This window comes from Brachyhypopomus gauderio, chromosome 6 (assembly GCF_052324685.1).
Source record: "Brachyhypopomus gauderio isolate BG-103 chromosome 6, BGAUD_0.2, whole genome shotgun sequence".
In the NCBI taxonomy this organism is placed as follows: domain Eukaryota; kingdom Metazoa; phylum Chordata; class Actinopteri; order Gymnotiformes; family Hypopomidae; genus Brachyhypopomus; species Brachyhypopomus gauderio.
In genome coordinates this window covers 5,912,189-5,931,228 of record NC_135216.1, presented here as the reverse complement: position 1 = coordinate 5,931,228, position 19,040 = coordinate 5,912,189, and the positions used below count along the sequence as shown (strand labels likewise).

Below are 19,040 nucleotides of genomic sequence, written 5' to 3'. Positions count from 1 at the left end.
AATGATGTGATGTCACACGCTAGATGTGCGAACCTATGCATTCTCCACCCTTGGACCCTGTTTCTCCACCCCTGGACCCTGTTTCTCCACCCCTGGACTCTGTTTCTCCACCCCTGGACCCTGTTTCTCCACCCCTGGACTTGCTTTCTTGGCCAGTGCTTATTTGGTCAGCGTTTTTGTCATTTACAACAGACTGCGGTCCAGGTCTGATTGATGGCCGCTGCAGTGTGTCTGCCGCTCCCACACAGCCCTGTATCTCTGTGTTCTCCATCCTCCTCATGGGCCAGCAACACTTATATTAACTTAGATGAAGATAGACTATTTCAAATGACTACATGTGCATTTAAGTATGTCAGGAATATATGTAAGGAATAAGGTGGTACTTATATGAAAATATCCACATCATACAGCTACTTGCCAAAGAATTCAACATGTTGATGCTACATACATTTGAATTTATTGTATTATTAGAAGCTACAAGCTTCTGCTACGAAAAAATTTTCAGAACAGTCTATGTGTGGTGACTTGTAACAGAAATCTGTTATACACTTCAGTGGATATTCACCTTGACTGACCAATCAGGTTCAATTGTTCCACAAAGCTGCATTACAATCACTCAATTAAAATGTTATTTCACCATACCCATATGATACCACTCACCATTGGTTGCTAAGTAACATTTTACTCTAAGTTGCTAACTTATTTTTTGCAGAAGAAAAATGCTAATGTAAAAAAAAATTCTATTGTATTATATTATATAATAATATTCAGTGTTCATAATGTCTTGGTACACGTGGGATGGAGGAATGGTTTGAGAAACACTAATCTAGTTACAGCTGATGTTATCAGCAATGCAACACTTGTATTCTGTTGCACTGCTAAACTACAAAATCGCTTATTGGTACTGCAAAGGTTTACGGCTTTAATTACAGATGTACGGAGTGATAGGTGTGTCCTGTGGTTTCCATGGACACTGAACGTGTTGTTGTTGAAGGTGAAATCGCCGAGCCAAAAGAGCCGTGTGTATCTGGTGGAGCTGCACGGGCGACGTGACGTGTGCTAACCACACGTCACGTGTGCTAATATAGTGTGCTAACCAGCATTGAAGCATGCTCAGAATGGAAGGGCAGTCAAATGTGAGACACACACACACACACACACACACACACATGCACAGAGCCAAAAATGGCTCATGTCATGTTTGTGTTTCTTGATGAGGCTTGTTGTACCCCCACACACTGTGCTGTGTGGACAGCATGCAGCCAGGTTTAATACACCACACACACAGACACAGACACACACACACACACACACACAGACACACACACACACAGACAGTGCCCTTCTTCTTGTGGGAAAAAAGAGAATCACTCTCTGTTGCTAAATTTCTTTTTTATGTAGTGTGAGATAAAGGGTGATGGGAGCTGGGTCAAAGCATTTAAAGTGCTGGGACTGTTACGCAGTATGAGGCTGGGGTGGAGGTCAGTGCGTCCTTTACTCCGGCTGCAGTAGTGCCATGTGGAAACCAGTAATGACATATAAACATATCTACATCACATAAACCAGTGGACCAGTAACCATATAAACACCTTGGCTGATGTGAGGCAAACCGCATTTGGTGAACGTCCTTGTCAACAGCATACAGAGACTCTTTCAGTAGTCCTGTTATACTGAGCTCTTATAGTCTTCAAATTATCTGGTGGTAGTCAAAATACAGATGTCTGGTTGTTGTTAAAACTGTTATACGTCTGTTAAGGCGTTAAAATTATATGAAATTCCATCTAGATCAAGCCCTTGTCAGAGCAATCGCAGACATCTCTACAGCTACAAGTTACCAAAGGGTTGATTGGACACACTATAGAGAGCCTGTGTTTGCAGAGACCACTGTGAGTGTGTTTGTGTATGTATTATATACAGTATATGGGTTTACAATGCATATATGAGCTTTTTGTGTTTGCTTTTTTGGATGTTAGTGTGCATTACAATAACAGGATAAAACAGATTAAAAAATGGATAAAGGATAGCATTTCAGTAAGAACTTATAAGGAATGGGAATGATAATTATATGTCTCTAGTCTTGCAGAGCTAGCCGATGGGCTTGCTCAAAGAAAAACATCCATGTGAGGTGTGCTGGTGGTTGACCGATAAGAGAGGCTGAAACCTGAGGTGAACGGTTGGCCCTGCCTCAGAAGAACAGCTGCATTTCCAACTCCTGAAGTAGTCCTGTTATACTGAACTCCTGTAGTAGTCCTGATATACTGAACCCCTGTAGTCTTGTTATACTGAACTCCTGTAGTAGTCCTGATATACTGAACCCCTGTAGTCCTGTTATACTGAACTCCTGTAGTAGTCCTGATATACTGAACCCCTGTAGTCCTGTTATACTGAACTCCTGTAGTAGTCCTGATATACTGAACTCCTGTAGTCCTGTTATACTGAACTCCTGTAGTAGTCCTGTTATACTGAACTCCTGTAGTAGTCCTGTTATACTGAACCCCTGTAGTAGTCCTGTTATACTGAACTCCTGTAGTCCTGTTGTACTGAACTCCTGTAGTAGTCCTGTTATACTGAACTCCTGTAGTAGTCCTGTTATACTGAACTCCTGTAGTCCTGTTGTACTGAACTCCTGTAGTAGTCCTGTTATACTGAACTCCTGTAGTAGTCCTGTTATACTGAACCCCTGTAGTAGTCCTGTTATACTGAACCCCTGAAGTAGTCCTGATATACTGAACTCCTGTAGTAGTCCTGTTATACTGAACCCCTGTAGTCCTGTTATACTGAACCCCTGTAGTAGTCCTGTTATACTGAACCCCTGTAGTCCTGTTATACTGAACCCCTGTAGTAGTCCTGTTATACTGAACCCCTGTAGTCCTGTTATACGGAACTCCTGAAGTAGTCCTGTTATACTGAACCCCTGAAGTAGTCCTGTTATACTGAACTCCTGAAGTAGTCGTTATACTGAACCCCTGAAGTAGTCCTGTTATACTGAACCCCTGTAGCCCTGTTATACTGAACTCCTGTAGTAGTCCTGTTATACTGAACCCCTGTAGTCCTGTTATACTGAACTCCTGAAGTAGTCCTGTTATACTGAACCCCTGTAGTCCTGTTATACTGAACTCCTGTAGTAGTCCTGATATACTGAACCCCTGTAGTCCTGTTATACTGAACTCCTGTAGTAGTCCTGATATACTGAACCCCTGTAGTCCTGTTATACTGAACTCCTGTAGTAGTCCTGTTATGCTGAACCCCTGTAGAAGTCCTGTTATACTGAACTCCTGTAGTAGTCCTGTTATACTGAACCCCTGTAGTCCTGTTATACTGAACTCCTGTAGTAGTCCTGTTATACTGAACCCCTGTAGTAGTCCTGTTATACTGAACTCCTGTAGTCCTGTTATACTGAACCCCTGTAGTAGTCCTGTTATATTGAACTCTTAGAATTAAAAACGATACAAATACTCTCACAAATTTGTTGACAATTGCCATTTGTTTTGAGATTATTTTTCATATACACATACATGTAACACCCATTGCACACAAACAGAGCTCAACCAACTACAGCCGTGGACACCAACGCTTTACATGCTACAGCTGTGGACACTAACGCTCTACATGCTACAGCCGTGGACAACAACGCTCTACATGCTACAGTTGTGGACACCAACGTTCTACATGCTACAGCCGTGGACACTAACGCTCTACGTACTACAGCCGTGGACACTAACGCTCTACGTGCTACAGCCATGGACACTAACGCTCTACATGTTACAGCCGTGGACACTAACGCTCTACATTCTACAGCCGTGGACAACAGCGCTCTACATGCTACAGCCGTGGACACTAACGCTCTACGTGCTACAGCCGTGGACACTAACGCTCTACATGCTACAGCCGTGGACACTAACGCTCTACGTGCTACAGCCATGGACACCAACGCTCTACGTGCTACAGCCGTGGACACCAACGCTCTACATGCTACAGCCGTGGACACTAACGCTCTACGTGCTACAGCCATGGACACTAACGCTCTACGTGCTACAGCCGTGGACACTTACGCTCTACATTCTACAGCCGTGGACACCAATGCTCTACGTGCTACAGCCATGGACACTAACGCTCTACATGCTACAGCCGTGGACACTAACGCTCTACATGCTACAGCCGTGGACACTAACGCTCTACATTCTACAGCCGTGGACATTAACGCTCTATGTGCTACAGCCGTGGACATTAACGCTCTACGTGCTACAGCCGTGGACACTAACGCTCTACATGCTACAGCCATGGACACCAACGCTCTACATGCTACAGCCGTGGACACTAACGCTCTATGTGCTACAGCCATGGACACTAACGCTCTACGTGCTACAGCCGTGGACACTAACGCTCTACGTGCTACAGCCGTGGACACTAACGCTCTACATTCTACAGCCGCGAACACTAATGCTCTACGTGCTACAGCCGTGGACAACAATGCTCTACGTGCTACAGCCATGGACACTAACACTCTACATGCTACAGCCGTGGACACCAACGCTCTACGTGCTACAGCCGTGGACACCAATGCTCTACGTGCTACAGCCGTGGACACTAACGCTCTACGTGCTACAGCCGTGGACACTAACGCTCTACGTGCTACAGCCGCGGACACTAACGCTCTACGTGCTATAGCTGTGGACACTAACGCTCTACGTGCTACAGCCGTGGACACCAACGCTCTACGTGCTACAGCCGTGGACACCAAGGCTCTACGTGCTACAGCCGTGGACACTAACGCTCTACGTGCTACAGCCGTGGACACTAACGCTCTACGTGCTACAGCTGCGGACACTAACGCTCTACGTGCTATAGCCGTGGACACTAACGCTCTACGTGCTACAGCCGTGGACACTAACGCTCTACATTCTACAGCCGTGGACACCAATGCTCTACGTGCTACAGCCGTGGACACTAACGCTCTACGTGCTATAGCCGTGGACACTAACGCTCTACGTGCTACAGCCGTGGACACTAACGCTCTACATTCTACAGCCGCGAACACTAACGCTCTACGTGCTACAGCCGTGGACACTAACGCTCTACATTCTACAGCCGCGAACACTAATGCTCTACGTGCTACAGCCGTGGACAACAATGCTCTACGTGCTACAGCCATGGACACTAACACTCTACATGCTACAGCCGTGGACACCAACGCTCTACGTGCTACAGCCGTGGACACCAATGCTCTACGTGCTACAGCCGTGGACACTAACGCTCTACGTGCTACAGCCGTGGACACTAACGCTCTACGTGCTACAGCCGCGGACACTAACGCTCTACGTGCTATAGCTGTGGACACTAACGCTCTACGTGCTACAGCCGTGGACACCAACGCTCTACGTGCTACAGCCGTGGACACCAACGCTCTACGTGCTACAGCCGTGGATACTAACGCTCTACGTGCTACAGCCGTGGACACTAACGCTCTACGTGCTACAGCCGCGGACACTAACGCTCTACGTGCTATAGCCGTGGACACTAACGCTCTACGTGCTACAGCCGTGGACACTAACGCTCTACATTCTACAGCCGCGAACACTAACGCTCTACGTGCTACAGCCGTGGACACCAATGCTCTACATCCTCTTCCTCAGTCATCCTCCTCCTCAATCATCCTCCTCTTCCTCTAGGGTCCAGCAGGAGTGCTTAGCTCACTCAGAGACAGAGATCCTAACACTGCTGCCCCATGCTACCATCCCCAGTCCTTCAAGCAACACGCCAGAAAGAAACAAAAAGGACAAACGGAGAGATGCAAAGGAAGGAAAAAAGAAACACCAACAAACAACAAACTAAAAACAATTAAAACCCTCCAAAACATAGATGCACGCAGCAAGTCACACATGCATGCAGCAGCTGAAAGGGCTGACACCATCAGGAGAAGACACACACAGCACCATGACACATCTAGAACGTCTCGGACCCCAGAGGCAGAGGCGAGGCGAGGGAGATCGCCTGGAGACCATGACTGCGCATGTCACACACATTCAGACTCTGTGCTCCGAGCTTCACCGAGTCGAGGAGAGGCAGTGTTCTGAAACCACACAGGCTTTTTTAAGGACAGACGCGTTCGCTGCGAAACAGATGGAGAGGAGGGGGCAATGCCGCCAAGGGAGGGCGCTACAGGGTAAAACGAACGAACAGGAGCTGTTTGATAGCCGGGTCTGGAGATGCTTCCATGCTCCCTCACCAAAGTGTGATCCTGACATCAGACATCCCAAAATATGCATTATTTATGTTACACAGCTGCTGTTTTGTATTTAAATGGTATTTGTAACTGCAGATCATAAAAGCACTTATATGTTATGCACAAAATAAATAAATAAATAAATAGCCTAAATAAATAAGATTAAAATTCACACTTTTATTTTGAAGTCCTGAATGTCAGTAATGGCCACCACCACGTGCAGTAACAGAACTATCTATTTTATGACCTTGGTAGCGTTTGTGTCTATTTTGGTTTAACAAGAAAGGAAGAAGATTTGGCACACTGGAGTTGCTGTGTGGGGGGAGGGGGAGTGGGTGGCGTATGGGAGGGGCAGTGGGAGGGGCAGTGGGAGGGGCAGTGGGAGGGGCAATGGGAGAAGCCTCACTAATAGAGGAGCTTTACTGAGGGAAAGTGGACAGTGCATATCTCGTTTCCAAAAGAAAAGAAAACAGAGAAGGGAAAACATTTTTCTGTGAATGTAACATGCAATACTGATAATTTCATATGTTCTTGGACATTAAATTACACTGAATTTAGGTTATTTTCAAAATCACTGAAAGATAAACGCAAGACCAGGCGCTGTGCAAATGGATAATAGTGTAAGGATCTGCCATTGCTGCAAGAGGATGCAGTGCTGCTAGCTCCTACCTGATGCTCACCATCTGCACCGAAGGGACTGTGACTACTTGGCCGGGAACAAGAACCTTAACTTTAACTGTAGAACCACCTTTTGTCTACAAATACGGACATGTGGTAACGGGCCGCCCAATGGAGGATGGGTTCCCTTTTGAGTCTTGGTCATCCAGAGGTTTCTTCCTAATCCCCACCATCATAGGGAGTTTTTCCTTGCCACTGTTGCCTTTGGCTTGTTCATTAGGGATCTGGACCCATACGATTCTAAAGCTGCTTTGTGACATGTGTTGTAAAAAGCGCTACATAAATAAATTTGACTTGACTTGACTTAATCTCTACACTATAATCTTGCTCATACCAATATATCTGGTCTGGTTAGGACCAGGAGAATTTGGGAGAATTTGACAAAGCCAGCATCAAAAAAGACAGTTGTGAAATGCTGCGTCATTGGCCATTGTTTGAATAAAGGGTGCTGCTATGTGAGAAACCATGGGGCAGATCGGATTGTGAGGATCCAAGTGACCTTAATATGGAAAATAAACCTGGAATTCTTCAGTTGGGCAGGTGAAAGGTTGGGTGCACCTTGGCAACGAGAAGGTAAGTTGTTTGTACCTTGCCCTTGAAGAGGTAAATAACGAGCTTGCTAATGACGCAGGTGAAAAGGGTATGCTAGGCTTTTATTAAAACCTCCAAGCGTTATGAACAAATGTGGCATGTAGTCGAAGCTCGGACCTGATTAAAGTGTCAAGCTGAGAAACCATCTGACTGACTAAGCTTTGAGCACAACCTACAACAGAAAATAAAACCAGATGCTAAAGAATCTACATTGCTAGGCCGGACGAGCCATGACATTGTGTACCCTGTGGGGAAACCTCAGTAAAGAGGAGCTGACGCAGAGCGCCCCCTGCTGGCGGAACTCACTTTCATCAGGGTTGGGCGCTGCCAAGATGGCGCTGTGCTGTTTCTTCACCTGCTCCACGTCCTCCGACAGCTTCTCAATGCAGCCGCGAATCTCCTCCACCTGCAGGAGGGCGGAGCGTTAGCACTGGGCTGGCGGCAGCAAAAAACCTGACGAGTGTTGATTGTAAAGTGCCCTTGGGTGTGAGAACGGCACTACATAATTGTAACTAATAATATTAATAACGATCATTTTATATGATCTCATAATTTTAGCTGTTTAAAAATAAAACTGAAATGATGCATTACACATTTTGGTTTATTTTTATCTAATTATAAATCATTATTACATTACTAAATTCTATATTTTTTATTCAAGTCATTAAATAATTTTATTTTAAAATAAAGCTTTTTAATAACATTCATTATTAAATAACACCTGTGTTTTATAGTTTTCTGCATTGTTAAAGCATATTAACTGTGCTAAGACAAAAGAATAAAACTGCCTGACCACTTAAGTTCACTTTGAATCAAATTACAGTAGTGATGAAGATGTGAGCATCACTTGTTTTACTGGAAACGCTGAGTAAGACAGGTGATGATATCTGCTTTGATTCTGCAGGATGCTGAAAAGGTCAAGTGTTCTTGCACTATTACACCATTACCAAGTGTTCTTGCACTATTACACCATTACCAAGCAACTTCACTAAAACATCCAAATATACATATGATCTTATCAGCTAGCATACAGAATACACAAATGTATTTAAGCACAAAAAGGACAAAAGCACAAAAATGTGTTTTTAAAAGTTAATTCATATAAATGCATTTATATCAACAGCATCAAGTGGGCAGACCCATAAAAACCTTAGAATCTGTTGCTGGTTTGCTGTGTCAGTTACCTCAACAGATTCAGCTGTGCAGCTCACTGTCTCAAATAATGATTATGTGACTGGAGTTTTGGTGCCATGAAAACAGGCTGTGGAGAGCTCTGTGTCAGGACCTTAGCAGGGGCGAGCGTCCCTCAGTCAGGTGTTTGTTTCTGGCACCACTGCACTCTCAGAAGCTGCTTGGTATTCTAAACGTGTTCCCCAAGAAAGGAGACGTCTGACGAGCGCAAAGTTCAGTGACCGCAGTCATTTTTGGGTAACTTGTAGAGAAAACACACAGCTACGTCAAAGTGTTCAAGGGTAAAGTATGACTTCAAAGGGAGCCCAGCCCTCTGTACGGCAGGTAGTATAGAGCACACAGAAGTCAACATTATGTGCTACCAAGCACACATTGGCAAATTAGATTTTTGGAAACGTCCTTGCTGGATGCGGCAGTGCCGACAGCTTCATCCTGCATTGACGACTTTGTCTTTTGCTTCCCGAAATCTCCTGCAGCTGAAGAGCTTTTGTGTGCTTTACTAATCAATGCAGAAGAATCCATATTTAATTAATGCAAGACTAAACGTACGGCAGGCTTTGTGCCGTGTGCGTTGTCTCCGCAACATATATTGTGAGGTGTGAGCCCGACAATTGAAGCAGGGTTTATTTGCCAAATATAACATGACCGGATAGAGGTTTTCAGAAATGCACAGGTGTGATAATGAGAATGGACAATATAGCAAACAGATGAAGAGTACACAAGATCAGCAGAGCAGCTGCTGTTAGGATGTGATGCTTAATGTGAAAGTGCAAAGCCAATAATTAGCTGTAACGTGCCTGAAATGCTGCGTTTACTGCCGCATTTTATTTTTATAGGATTATTGACGGAAAGGTGGGTTCAGTGAGGCCTGCAGGCTCCAGGGCTGTTTACTGCACCACTCTGTGATAAAAGCAGTTACAAAATTTGGTGGTTGACAAATAAACGTACATTTGACCCAGTTGCTAAGGGGTGTACAGGGATGTTACTAGGGGTTTTGGTTCAGGGCCTTGAATAATCTGAGCCTAACCCTAAGTGTTTTTTTTTTTTTATAGCTCAGCCCATCTCAAGTGTAATGTTAGTTCCAGTGGAATTATGTGTCGAAAGATGTTTTTTGGTAGTAATTAAGCATAAAGCTGGGTTTTACAAAGAGCAAAAACCAGAGTAGTCACAAAATGGCTGACTAACAAAGATATTTTATTAATTTAATCCAGAAGATTGGAAGACCTAACTAAATGAAATATACAGAGAGGGCTTTAGTCTTCATTTAAACCGGTGCTCACCATCTTCTCTTTTTAGAACAAGACTGAAAGAATAAGAATTTAAGAAAAAGATTGACTTTTGAAATCTGAACATTTTAAAGTCTACCAGCATAAATGTTATATATAGGCTATTTATATATAAACAACTCTTTATGTCCCTATAGCTTCCAGTTATGTAAAATGTACAGCTGGAACTGTTGCAACTCTTGACTGACAATTTACTTATGGCTGATGTCATCTGTCTCTAAAGTCTCTGAATAAGAACTCGGTGACCATCATCGCCTCTTCTCCGTCTGTGGACATTTTTGTGTGTGAGTGTGATTTGGCTAGCAAACACGAAAAGAAGCTTCAGTGTATTTCCCTCTTTTCTAGAGATCTGATAGATCTGTTATATATATATATATATATATATATATATATATATATATATATATATATATATATATATATATATATATATGTGTCCATGACTGTCAGATACATCATTGAGTAATGGTGCTCTAAGGTGGGCTAGTTCCTTTGGGCATAGCTACATTCTGTTGACACACCATCACACAAATAGGTTTGTCCTTAACTATGGTGAATAAAGAATCATTCTCTCACTCCAGGGCGAGAGTTGTATGTCTTTGCTCTCTTTTTCAACAACCCCTCCTCAGTTTTGAGGAAAGAGTGTGAGAAAATAGCCCTACCTAACTAGCTAGCTTCTGAGCGCTGACACACACGGGCACAGCTGTGGTAAATATGAGAACTACAGCAGTTGTATTACTTATACAGCTGATACAATCGACATGGGAAATCTGGGAGATCTGGGAGAGGTTGACTGGTTGGTCACCACTGCTCTACACCATTGATAAACCTACCACAATTTCATTTTTAGAAATGAACTGACTAGATATTCTACAGGCAAGGCTACCTTCAGACTTCCTTAGCAGATGCTCTCTCCTAAACTCCAGATGTTATCGAGACCTACAAGTGCCCCTGGGGATGGACAGTCTGTGACTGCATTTTTGAATGGGACACATTGAGCCCATGATCCAGTGGTTCAACTGAGAAGCCCAAGCCACACATATGATGGACAGGAGGCAATCACAGAGTGGACAGTCTATGCCCTACAGTCCTACAGTAGCATTTTACTGTCACCATGTTGGTACCCTTTCCACAAATCCTGTTTCCTACATCTGGCTGTTGTTTTTCTTCACACAGACATGATTGCTAAAACCATTATTAAAGTGAGCTTTGGCAGATACCAATGAAAATTTAAGGATGAATTTGGACAACCACATCTAATAATCTTCCATAAGGATTAAACCAGTACTGAGTCACACAGTCTGAACCTCGGTTGTGTAGAGATGCAGCCTTTCTGCCAGATGATCAGAAGCTGAATGTATTTAAACATGCAAATCCTATTCAGGTGAACTAGAATGAAAAAAAGACACTTTGCTATTTTTATACATACCCACAAGTGTGCAGTATAATATATATCAACATGTGTAGTCTAACAGTTACATAGAGTTGTGCCGGTATTACCTGTATTAGTATTTTAGGAAAATATAGTTATGGAATAATGTGTCACAAATGAAAGACCCCTTTTATCTTCATTACGATGATATTTTCATCCAGACTGTTTTTGTTCTATATGAAATCAGCAAAGTGGTATATCTAATTAGAGACCACGCCTACCTGTTCGAAGAACTCATCCATGAAGTTTCCTCGGTCGATGTGGACAACTTCTTCATCGTCATCGCTGTCCTTAGCCTGCAACACAGAGCAGAGCGACTCCTTTTAGCACATTCTGTGGAACGACCGACCCATGACTGGTGGCAAGGGAGGCTCCTGGCCTCTTCTGTGCCTGTCCACCAGCATCCGTGTGGGTTTCAGCACCACGCTACACCGGAGCCACCGTACTCCACACGCTCCATGTCTACAGCATGTGTAGCACCGCATGTCTGTCCCTCTCCAACACCGAGCTCCGCTGGCTTCCCTCGCTCGTGGCTGTCAGCATTTCCTCTGTCATTTTTTTTTTGTCTCTTTCCTTATACTACCTGTGCAAACGTGAATCCTCTCCATGTCTCTCCATGTCTGTAGTTCTCTCAGTACCACATGTCTGTAGTTCTTTCAGTACCACATGTCTGTAGTTCTCTCAGTACCACATGTCTGTAGTTCTCTCAGTACTACATGCCTGTAGTTCTCTCAGTACCACATGTCTGTAGTTCTCTCAGTACCACATGTCTGTAGTTCTCTCAGTACCACATGTCTGTAGTTCTCTCAGTACCACATGTCTGTAGTTCTCTCAGTACCACATGCCTGTAGTTCTCTCAGTACCACATGTCTGTAGTTCTCTCAGTACCACATGTCTGTAGTTCTCTCAGTACCACATGCCTGTAGTTCTCTCAGTACCACACTGAAGCATCTGCTCCTCACGGGACAGACACACATCTGCAATGACACATACACACTTCTGCTGGGAAACCAACCTCCACCTCTCTGATGACCCAGTGACCCCATCCTGCCACCCTGCTATACGGGTCGGGAACAGAAGTCCTGGTATCTGTAACATTACTGGTCATACAATCAACTGTTTCTAGCAGAAACATCCAAACATCTCCAAACTCTGTATATCCCTGGGTGCATCAAGGAAAAGAACAGCTAACACCATGTCTAATGAATTTGGCTGCCATTTTAGATAAAAAAAAAAGATACACTAGTGAGAAAATGGAGTATGACTGGTGTTTGCATTGTTTGTGCATATGACATGCACAGGCCCTGAAGTGGGGCTCAGGTCCGACACACAGGACACTCCCACGCCTGCTGACATCACCGCCGCCCACAAAATGCAGAGCAAGAGCACGGCCAAGCATCAACCCACTTTTAAAAGGCCCAGAGAGGGGCAGGGTGATGCTTAATGCACAACACAAGGTGCTTCCAGCAGCTATAAAGTGTTGGCCTGGGGGTTTTTTTGCATAGTGGAGTTTGATAAATGGCCAGTGTTACAATATAGTGACCCTGAAGTGTGGTGTGTTGGCAAAGGTAGAGCTGTCTGGCACAAAGCACATGATGATCTAGCCCTCCTGCTGTTACGGTGAGAGTACATTTAGGCAGAACACCCTTGGCATGAGCAGTGAAACTGCTTGAGCAGTCTGGTGGTATTGTGTGTGTGTGTGTGTGTGTGTGTGTGTTTGGGGGGGGGGTGGACCCTGGGATTTAAGATGGTAGCCAATGTGGCAAGAACAGCGCTGCGTTCATGTCCTGATGTGTGGTGAAGAACCGCACAGGGAGCTCAAGCCCTCCTCAGACGTGACAGAAGAGGGCAGGCGGGGCTTCACTGCAGCAGACGGGCGTTCCTTTGCTGACTAATCAACGACCTCAGAACGTACGGCACACAAACATCACCGAGCCTCGGCTGCACAACGCGGCCGCGTCATTCCATCGACCCGCTCGTAATGCCGGCGCGATGGCGTTTCATTCAGCTCGTAGCAGGAGGGGCAGCGGAGGGAGCAGTCAATAACGTCTGCGACAATGGCCTACAAAATGGCAGCTGTGTGGAGGACGATGACTCCAGGATGCTTCTCTGGTGCCTCTCGCATGTTGGCTGGAAAATGGGGCAGTCTAATACACTGATACAGATCACATGTTGGGAGATGAGGGAGTGAGCGTGATAAAAATAGCTTTTTGTGTGTGTGTGTGTGTGTATGCATGTGGGTGTATGTGTGCGTGTTCACTCACATATGGGTGTGGGGGCAGGGGAGAACTGCTAGGCTATGCTAGATTAGCTGTAATACCATGTGGCTCTGACAGCCATGTGCAGTCACCTCAGCTCACTCTTCAGCTGTTACATTTCGCCTTGTTTCTGCCCCCCTACCAACTGCACCAACAGCCCCACCACTGTGGTGGAGACAGAACTGGCCCCGAATCAGCTATGCCACACGGACGGCAAAGCCTTTAGCCTCATCACTGAAATAATGTAAACAAATATTGTTTTAATCGCTGTGTGGGTCTTGACACACAGGAAATCCAACATAACAATTCACTAGTAACTGGTGCATTTTCACCAAAGGAAGAATGCCTCCTACCACAAGCTAATATGTGATGATACTTCTATCAGAGATCATTTATACGCTGAGCCACAGTGAAGACCAAAGGTTAATATTTTATTTGACAGCCTCTTCATCTCTTGGAAACCTCTCTAGTCAACCTCCTACAGTAGTGAGATGTACTTGTACACACACACACCACTATTCGCCTGTGGGTTTTAGAGGTGAAGAAGGAGTGCCTACGTGATAAGTGAGTGTGTAATTCTCTTCTTCATTTTTACAGCCCCTGCATGGTCGACGAAGCCCCACCCACCACTTCCTCCTCAGCTCCAGCTCCTGGATTCATTTGTTTTTTATGTTGTTTTTCTTTTTTTTTTTTTTTTTACCTCCCATTCCATAGTGGAATTTTTCTATCCCAGCATCCATAATTCATGAGCTGAAAGCTGAAAGGGCTCCTGCTTCCTCTCCGCCAGGCGCCATGGGTCCCGCACGCTCCACTCTGGCTCGGCCTAATCATGCTGTAGACTCACGTGGGAGGGCCTGAACTACTGTGAGTGGCGGAAGATCCTTGTGGCATTTTGAAATATTACTCGCTGCCTTTTATTACTTCCCCCATCTTCCTTTCGCCAGCGAGGATCAGTTACGACAGAGCGTGTCCGCCCGCACACGTGCGCCCACACTGCGGAGGGTCATCGTGTCGTGTATGTTTTCACCTCGTTCCTGCTCTTAGCACACCTGAGCAGGTAAGAGTCAAACCGTTGTCTCGTTCGCTTGGGAACAGGTGGACGATGCATGATGCTGGAGCACACAAGCTAGAGTTAGGGTTAAAGGTCAAGATAACCCTAGCACTAAGCCTAACCCTGTTCTACTGTAACTCAGGTAAACATTCTCTTCTTCTTGTGTCCAGCTCTGTGATGGCTACTCACACCTGCTGGAACAGCCCTGCTTTGATTGTTTTGTGTGTTTGACTTATGAGGATGTTCTGTGACTTGTTAAAAAAAAAAAACGTCAACTTAATTTTAGAAAAACATGTTTAACCAATGAGACAAAATAGAAAAAAGAAACAATTAATAGTAATGCCTCTTCTCCAACACACATAGTTGAGATGAAACTCTTAACAGTACACAATTATCTAAAATGCAATATATATATATATATATATATATATATATCCCAGCATCCATGTGTCACGGTGTCACCGGCCGCCTCCGTCCACAGCGGCTGTTGTTGTTGTTGTTTGGTGACGTCATGTGCGTCCCTCAGGTGGGCGGAGCCCGTGATCCGTCTCACCTGAGGGTCGTTTGTTTGCCTATATATGTCTTGTCTTTGTACCAGTTGACCGCTGGTCATTATATCCTTAATTTGGATCTTTTGCACGGGTTTTGGTTTGCACACTTTCTATTAAACCATCCTTTTTCCCTGAGACTTGGCGTGATCGCTTCCTTTTCAGTTGCTCACACCGCCCGTCACACCATGTGTATGTGTGTGTGTATACACACACACACACACACACACACACACACACACACACACACACACCAATGTTAATTCTGTTTATTAATAAACAGAGTCTAATAAGTTTAATAAATGAGTTTAATAAAGTTTACCAGAGGGTCAATTATTATTCAACACCTAGTTTTAATATTTCGTGGAATAACTCTTTTTTGCAATTACAGCTATTAATAGTTTTTTACCAGACCTGATCAGGCTGGCACAGGTCTCTGGAGTAATCTTGGCCCACTCCTCCTCTTCTCCAAGTTCTATCGTTCCTTTGGGCATCTCTCACGGACTTTAACCTTGAGCTCCTTCCACTTCCTTTTTTTATTGCGGTAAGGTCTGGAGACTGATTAGGCCACTGTAACACCTTGATCTTTTCCCTCTTAAACCAGGCCATGGCTTTCTTAGACTTGTGCTTGGGGTCATTGTCCTGTTGGAGGATGAAATGACCACCCATCTTAAGATCCTTGAAGGAGGAGCAGAGTTTTTTATTTGCCGTAATCTCCAGGTAGGAGGTGCTATCCATCTTCCTGTGGATGTGGACCAGATGGTCAGGGCCTTTGGCTGAGAGACAGTCCCACAGTATGATGCTGCCACCACCATGCTTGACCGTAGGGATGGTATTCTTGAGGTTGTATGAGGTGCCAAACGACCCAGGGGTGGTTGGCACCAAAGAGCTCAAACTTGGTCTCATCAGACCAGAGAACCTTGGACCAGTCTGCCTCAGAGTCTCCTAGTGATCATGAGCAAACTTCAGATGGGTCTTGACGTGACGCATTTAAAGTAAAGGTACCTTCTGGGCTCGCCTCGAACGGAAACTTTTGCACTTTATTTATGGTATATAATGATACCAATGTTCCCACTGCCACGATATCTTCCCAGAGCTTCCAATTCTGGACGGTGCTGCTAATGGTGAAGACGACTAGGCCCAACTCCTTGGAAAGGGTTTTGTGCCCTTTTCCAGCTTTGTGACCCTCCACGACCTTGTGACTGATGGCCCGAAAATGCTCCTTAGTCTTTCCCATGTTGAGTCAGACGAGGCAGGAAAAAACACAATTTACCCAGACATGTGAAGCTCATTGTTCTTAACACCTCAATTACTTCTAAATACTTGAGCGGAACAATTCTGGTGGTTTGAGGGGCTGAATAATAACTGACCATCTGGTAAGATTGACAAAAATGTAATAAACAGAGAAATAAAATAATTTTTTGCTGCACTGCATTTCACATGTCCCGGCTTAGTCCAATTTTCAAAATGCTAAGTTAACATGGTGTACCAAATATCTAATGTGTAAACCTGCAAAATCGGTTGAATACTACTTGAGGCTATTGTGTGTGTGTGTGTGTATGTATAATATTTATATAATAACATCGCATAAAATACAATATAAAAATATTGTATAATTTCCTATAACAAAAATATATTAAATAAAATATATTGATAGATGTTTGTGCAAGAATGTGCTGTATGCTGTCTTATGTAAGTACGATACATGCATAAATGTTAAAGAAGTATGAGGGGAGGGTGAGGACAAAACACATGCTGTTCTGAGACGATGCTTTTGCATTTGGAAAAGGGTGAATGTGTAAGCAAGGACAGGATGACATTGCACGTGTGTATGTTAATGTACAGCCATATGCACACCGACTGATCGTGCCTGCTTGCATACTGTAAGAAAGGGAGCAGCACACGTTATGAGGTATAATTTCTGAGGTATAATAACAGCCCGGTTCACCTCAGTTTGACGTTTCGGTTTTAGTCCACCAGGCACTTCATCTCTCAAATCGCTCTGCGGACTGCACTTTGCATGTATGCGTCTGTCTTTTAAGAGCTGCTCTGATTTGCTTCTATTCTGCAAGAGCCGTCAGAAGGCTCCTGCCTGCACGTGAGGTCCTGTGCTGACATTAAAATCCTGTCCATGAGTAGAGGTGTGTGTCTAATCTCTTACACTGCCTCTTTCACTCTTTCACTATTGCTCATTGATCTGCCGTTCTGGCCACCTGACTCCATGCAACTCAATACACCAAAGGGACTGCATGTCAGAACGTGATGTGGTAGTGGTGAAGAGCTGGGCGTGCACTCTCTGCCCCATTCCTAATGCCTGCGTGCCTGAACTTCTCATTTACATTAAAAGCATGTTCCTGCTCCGTCCAACCCTCTTTCCTGATCTCTCTCTCCCTCATTCTGTTACTCTCCATACATCTGACTGACTCTAGCTCTCCCTCCCTTCTCTCCCTCTCTCTCTCTATTCCTGTCCCTCCCTCCCTCCCTCCCTCCTGCCCATCACATATCCTGCAGCAGACTGGGTGTGGGCCTGTCTCAGTGTCCCCTGTGTAGGACAAGCCTCCTCTCTACCACCCCGGGCTGAGTGCTGCCGTCTCAACCCCCAACGTTTCCTGCAGCCAATTCTGGGATGGTGGGAGAGGCCCGCTGGGGCTCCGCCCAGCCGTGGGAGGAGTTTAGGCTGCAGGACGGGGAGCTGCTTTGTAGCTGAAAGAGGCCTGGTGTGGGCAGATAAGGTCTGGAGGAGGAACTCAGTGGCAGTAAATCTGTCCCACCCTGGACGTGATCTGTCAGCCAGTGGTCCAAACATGCTGATTAATGCCCTATTTGACTCGGGAAGGATTGAGAGAAAGGAATATGTGACGATAAAGATTTCAGAGATGGCTGTTTGGCATTGGCGTGGCAAGACCTCTCTTCATCAGTGGTCAAACAGAGAGCGTCGCATTCACATTCATCAGGATCCCTCAGTAATTAGATCAGAGGTCAGATGAAAGTTATTCGCTCCGAGACACACTGCTTTCAATCCCACAGAGCAAACCACTACAACCCCACCCCTCCCCCAAACAGCTGAGGGTGAAGGGGCAAAGTCGAAACAGACACAATCACACAGCTCAAGCAATGGCAATACGCTGTCTTTTTCCTTTGGACTCGTGTTCTCGTGTTGGCTTGTGTTCTACTTGCCGCATTAACGGGCCATGATTGGAACACTAAGGTTAAAAGGTTGTTAAATGCAGTCGAGAAGAATCACATCATCAGAGGGGTGTGACGGAGGTCACATCATCAGAGGGGTGTGACGGAGGTCACATCATCGGAGGGGTGTCACTACTGTTCATTTTTTATTAGCAGAGGTTCCCGGAAACCCTTGTGGCTATTCCGATCACTATCATGGCAACAGTGGAACAGGAATTTCCTGTAAGCTTCACCCTTGATTTAGGGAGGTGTACGCTTAGCTATTAAGTGGACAGAAATCACTTTTTCACTGACTGCCACTTACTCAAGGAAATGACCAAAATTTTCAAAATGACAAACAATAATTTGAGCAGTATCTTGATTGTTTCTCCTGTAATTTCCATACCAGGTTGAAATAACACATGTTTTTTTTTCATGCTTTTGTTGTTTGTTTTCCCATTGGGTATAAATTGTATTGCCTAACAAATGACCTTATCCCAGAAATCTACAAATTTGTAATCCTGCTGATGGCTATTAGATGACTACAGTAATTACAGCAAAGGTAATTAAAACATTAGTATTCTATCTAAGAGAGACAAGAAGGTCTTTATTAAATG

At 44.8% G+C, this 19,040-nt stretch overlaps 1 protein-coding gene across 1 annotated transcript in view; it reads right to left on the bottom strand.

Annotated features, from left to right (window-relative positions):
• stx1b (syntaxin 1B) overlaps positions 1 to 19,040 on the bottom strand; it is a 43,768-nt gene that overhangs the window by 11,258 nt on the left and 13,470 nt on the right. Inside the window, exons 2-3 of the mRNA XM_077008258.1 lie at positions 11,623 to 11,697; positions 7,799 to 7,898 (exon numbers count right to left, since the gene is read on the bottom strand). Of these exons, the coding sequence (XP_076864373.1) occupies positions 7,799 to 7,898; positions 11,623 to 11,697 (175 nt within the window). The remainder of the gene's footprint in view (positions 1 to 7,798; positions 7,899 to 11,622; positions 11,698 to 19,040) is intronic.